The sequence below is a fragment of the Petaurus breviceps genome, unplaced genomic scaffold (assembly GCF_028583685.1).
Source record: "Petaurus breviceps papuanus isolate PSGF00001 unplaced genomic scaffold, PetGlider_PUasm1.0 458, whole genome shotgun sequence".
Taxonomy (NCBI): domain Eukaryota; kingdom Metazoa; phylum Chordata; class Mammalia; order Diprotodontia; family Petauridae; genus Petaurus; species Petaurus breviceps.
Window position 1 is genome coordinate 742,292 of NW_027186345.1, and position 5,057 is coordinate 747,348.

The 5,057-nt window shown below is 38.7% G+C and overlaps 1 protein-coding gene across 1 annotated transcript in view; it reads left to right on the forward strand.

Moving 5' to 3' along the window:
- ADTRP (androgen dependent TFPI regulating protein) overlaps positions 1 to 5,057 on the forward strand; it is a 176,111-nt gene that overhangs the window by 23,752 nt on the left and 147,302 nt on the right. The window contains 2 exon segments of the mRNA XM_069101357.1: positions 2,567 to 2,592; positions 2,594 to 2,666. Coding sequence (XP_068957458.1) covers positions 2,567 to 2,592; positions 2,594 to 2,666 — 99 coding nt within the window.

The following is a 5,057-nucleotide window of genomic DNA, read 5'->3' on the forward strand; positions in this document are numbered from 1 at the left end:
TTGTTATGAGACCTCTGTGTGAGGCAGCAAGGAAAAGAAGAAAGAACACTGGTTTGAGTCAGAAGATCTTAGTTCAGATTAGTTGCTCCTCTGATGTTTGCTACCAGTGTGTGACCTTGGGCAAATCATTTTTCCTCCATGGGCCTCTTAAGTTTCTGTCTTTGACTTTAACCTTTTTTTTTTTTTACAAAGTACTAACCATAGCTTTGAACCTCACTGCTGTTAAGACTTCAGTCACAGCAGCTTTGCAAACACTTTCCTACTGAAACCAACCAGAAAATAAAAACCAAGAATTTGCTAGTCTCAGTTCCCATCTATTTTGCACAGATAAAATGATATAACCCCACTGGGACCAGAAATTGAGTCTTGGAGACACTAAAACTCCCAAATGATCTTCCAGGCTAGCCCAGACAGGAGAATCGGTGCTGGGTTTGCAGGGGAGAATGTTCTTGTTTACCCTGTCAATATGCATGGCTGGGATGATGGGAAAAAAAAGTTTTAGACTGGGAATGAGTTAGATTAAGGTTTCATTCCTTGCTTGGTCACTAACTAACTGTGTGACCTTTAGTGAGGCTGAACTTCTCAGAGCCTTGCTTTCTTCATCATTAAATAAAAGGGTGGAATTACATGATCTTTAAGATCCTCCCAACTCAAAAATTCTATATTGCATAAGAGATTCCTCCAACAAATGCAAGCTACTCTTGCCTTTTGTCCTCATATACAGCTAGTCTTTTGAGGCACTGAAAAGTTGTGACTTACTCAGGTTCACACAGGTAGTTAGTGAAGTGGAACTTCAATTGAGGTCTTTCTATATCTCTATCCATTAATTACATTATGTTCCTCACTGAGTCATAATAGGCAGCTGACACATGTTAACATTCATATGTAAAAGAAAATAATAATGATATCAAACACATTCATTTCTTTATTGTTCATAATGATACATTGTATTCATTCAATATTATATGAATATGTTCATTAATATATGAATATATATTTAATTGAATACAATTGAAAAGACCTCCCTGTGAAGAACACTGGAATAGGAATTATAAGAAGATACAAAGGATCATAGGAGTAGAGATTTCAGAGCTGGAATCTCTGATTTAGAAGTCATCTAATCTAAACCCCTCTAACCCCCTCCCCCCTCCCCTTTTTATGGAAGAGTAGTTGAAGTCCAGATACATTAAGAGGCTTGCCAACCGCCATACAGGTAGTAAAAGGCAGAGCTGTTTTATGAACCAAGGTCCTCTGATTCCAAATCTAGTCATCTTTCTAGTATGTCTTGCTGGAAGTAAATGCTATCTCTCAATTTCTGCCCACCCCAAAACTACCCAAAAGCCCACAGAAGAGGCAGGACAAACATAAATGAAAAGAATAAACATAGACATTCACATATATAACAACAGTGAACATACCCATAGTATTGAAGCTGACAGTAACTCTTCAGAGGATTGATCTAATCTGATAAAATACCGAGCAAAGAATTTTGAGAAGTCCAGTTTGTCAGGGAAAACTCTGTTTTTGGAGAGGGAGGGGAGATAGAGGGAGGGAAGTAGCGTTGAAGAAAATGGAGTGTCTGGAGTCTTGGCATCAGGACTAAGTGATCTTCATTTGTGTTGAGGGGATATTCCACAATACTGCAGTTTTTTAGCCATATTTCTATTAATGTATTTATAAAATGCCTGTATACAAAATACTCAGCATTGAACTGTGTTCCAGGCATACAAAGATTAAGGTGAAGCCTTAGGACAGGGAGGATGGTGGTTCCCTTGATAGTATTAGGGAAATAAATTTAGAGGCAAAGAGGGTTGAGGGGGAAAGATAATTAGTTCACTTTTGGACATATTGAGTTTAAGATGCCTACTGGACATCCAGTTCAAGATGTCTGAAAAGCAATTAGAGATATGAGACCAGAGGTCAGCAGAGAGATTAGAGTAGGAGAGGTAGATTTGAGAGTCATCAGCATAGAGATGATAATTAAAACTATAGGAGTTGATGAGATCACAGAATGAAATACTATAGAGGGAGAAGAGGAGACGGCCCAAGATATAGCCTTGTATGACACCTATGGCTAGAGGATGTAACCTGGATGAAAATCAAGCAAAGGACTGCCTGATAGATAGGAGAACCTAGAGAGAGTGGTGTCCTGGAAATGTAAAGAAAGAATCAAGGAGAAGAGAGTGAACAACAGTGTCAAAGAATGTTGAGAGGTCAGGAAGCAAGACAGGATCTTGTCTTTGATCTACCTATATGACTTTAGACAAGTCACTTCATTCATCTATACGATGATGGGGTTGGATCTATGATCTGAGTGATACATGTTCTTCCTGTTTTATATGGACATAAAAAGATGGCAAGTTTAATACTGAACCAATCCTTAGGAGTCATACAACCAAAAAATCTTTCCTGCATTGTACCTTTCCAGCATTTATGAAAGTTTTTTTTAATCTAATCCCTGTTTTTCTTTAGTTATTTCATTTTTATGAATAACCTCACAATTTTCTGTGTTTTTTTAAATATACTAACCTAAGCTAGCAACATCACTTCTATGTTTTTCTTCTAGTTTGTTTTTGTTTCATTCTGGACACTGTCTGTATGACCAAGAGCTGATTTTCCCTAAGTTTCTGGAGGGAATCATTCCAAAATGGTTGAATCATGCGATGGTGAGTTCTTCCATGCTATGGAAGAAAAATAAGGGAATGAATGTTGAAAGTCAATAATGTATGCACTGAAGTTTCCAATGTGACATTATTTATGTTTCCAAGAGGTTGCCTAACTGCTCTTTCCATCCTCTCTTTCCAACCTACCCCCTACCCACCCTTCCCTGGCTATTTAAAGATCTTATCTAGTGGTACAAAGTGAATAAGTTCTGGTGTTATAATTCTGTAAAGAAGCTATTCTTCTAAGAGGATATCAGGGGGCATAACTTGTTGCCAAATTGCTTAGGAAGTCATTGAGAATATATGTGACCATAAAGGCATGGCAATATTGAGACAACTACAGTCCTGAAAGACAAACAGTTTCAGTAAAGAACCTATCATGGCATCCCAAATGGTTAGGAATTTACCTGTTAGGAAGCAATTCCCCAACCCTATTCCCCCAACAAACTGAAAAAAAAGTGCAGAATGTCTGATAGCTCAGCAGTTTCTAAGCCAGCAGATCTCTAAGACTGCATCTTTTGTAGAAATAATAATTCACAGATTTCAAGCAATTGACTATCCTTAATTAAGCACTTTTATACTATATCTGACATATTGGTAGAACCTTGGAGATATATTGGAGATAGAAAGGCAAAAGATGAAAAAATACTGCCCTCAAGAAGTTGACATTCTTGGGGCGGCTAGGTGACACAGTGAATAGAGCACCAGCCCTGGAGTCAGGAGGACCTGAGTTCAAATCTGGCCTCAGACACTTAACACTTACTAGTTGTGGGAAGTTGGGCAAATCATTTTAACCCCAATTGCCCTGCCTTCCCCCCTCCAAAAAGGAAAAAAAAAGTTGACATTCTATCAAGGGGAGATAACGTGTATATACACACCTACACACATGCATGTTTGTTTGAATGTGTGTATGTATGTGCGTATACACACATGCACAGACACATGCATGTGTGCAGCATATAATATACATATAACACATGTACATGTGAATATACATGTGTATAATGCCTATGTGTATATACATGTACATGCAATACACATACATATACATATACATAAATATGCTATGGGGGCAGGTATTGGTACAATGGATAGAGTACTGTACCTGGAATCAGAAAGACCTGAATTCAAATTTGCCTTCAAATATTTACTAGCTGTGTGGTCTTGGGCAAGTCATATCTATTTGCCTCAGTTGCTTCAACTGAAAAATGGGGGTAATAATAACACCTACCTCTCAGTGTAGTTGTGAGGATCAAATGAGATAATATTTATATAAGCATTTTTTGCATGACCTGGCACATAGTAAATGCTGTATAAATACCTATCCCCTTCTATTCAGAATAACATAAAATAAATTTTTGGGGGGGGTGGAAGGGCACTAGCAGTTTGGGAGTGGGGTGGGTGGACAGGGATAATCAGGAAAGTCTTTGTACAGAAGGCAGTGCTTAAATTGTGTTTGTAGGAAGTGAAGATGAGAATCTATAAGATGAGAAGGGATGGTCACATCTTGTGTAGCGATTAAGTACACCTTCCTCTAAAGAACTCTGAGATTGGTAGGGTGAGTGTTTTCATCTCTGCTTTATAGATGATGAAAAGCAATAGTCTAGTGCACAGTGTTGGGCTTGGAGTCAAGAACACTTGGGTTCAAATCTTGCCTCAGACACTTACTATCTGTGTGATTCTGGGCCTCTCTTGACCTCAGTTTTCCTTATGTAAACTGAGAGTGTTGGACTTGATCTCCAAAATTGCTGCTAAAGCCAAAACCCAGGTGGTCTGATTCTAGTCTGATGATTATCATACAGCGTTGTCTCACTGAGAATAAAAGAAGGACAGTCTTGTCCTTCATTTGCCCTTACTGGCATAATGGATGAAATAGTTATTATAATTATCAGTCTCTCTCAATTATAGAGTAAGGATGAGTCATCAAGGCAGTAAGCATTGTTTAAGCACCCATAGTTTGCCAGGCACTATGATAGGCAGGGCAGATACAAAGAAAGATAAAACTAGTCCCTAACTTCAGGGAACTCACAATCTCATGGGGGATGTGTGGTGGGTGGCGGGGGATGAACAACACAAAAACAACCATATATATATATATATATATACATACAGGATAAAATGGGGGTAGTCTGAGAGGGAAGGTGCTAAGATTAAGAAAGAATGGGAAGGGCGGCTAGGTGGTACAGTGAGTAAAGTGCCGGCCCTAGAGTCAGGAGGACCAGGGTTCAGATCCGGCCTCAGACACTTAACAGACACACACACACACACACACACACACACACACACACACACAAACTAGCAGTGTAACCTTGGGTAAGTTATTTAACCCCAATTGCCCTCCAAAAGGAGAAAGAAAGAAAGAAAGAAAGAAAGAAAGAAAGAAAGAAAGAAAGA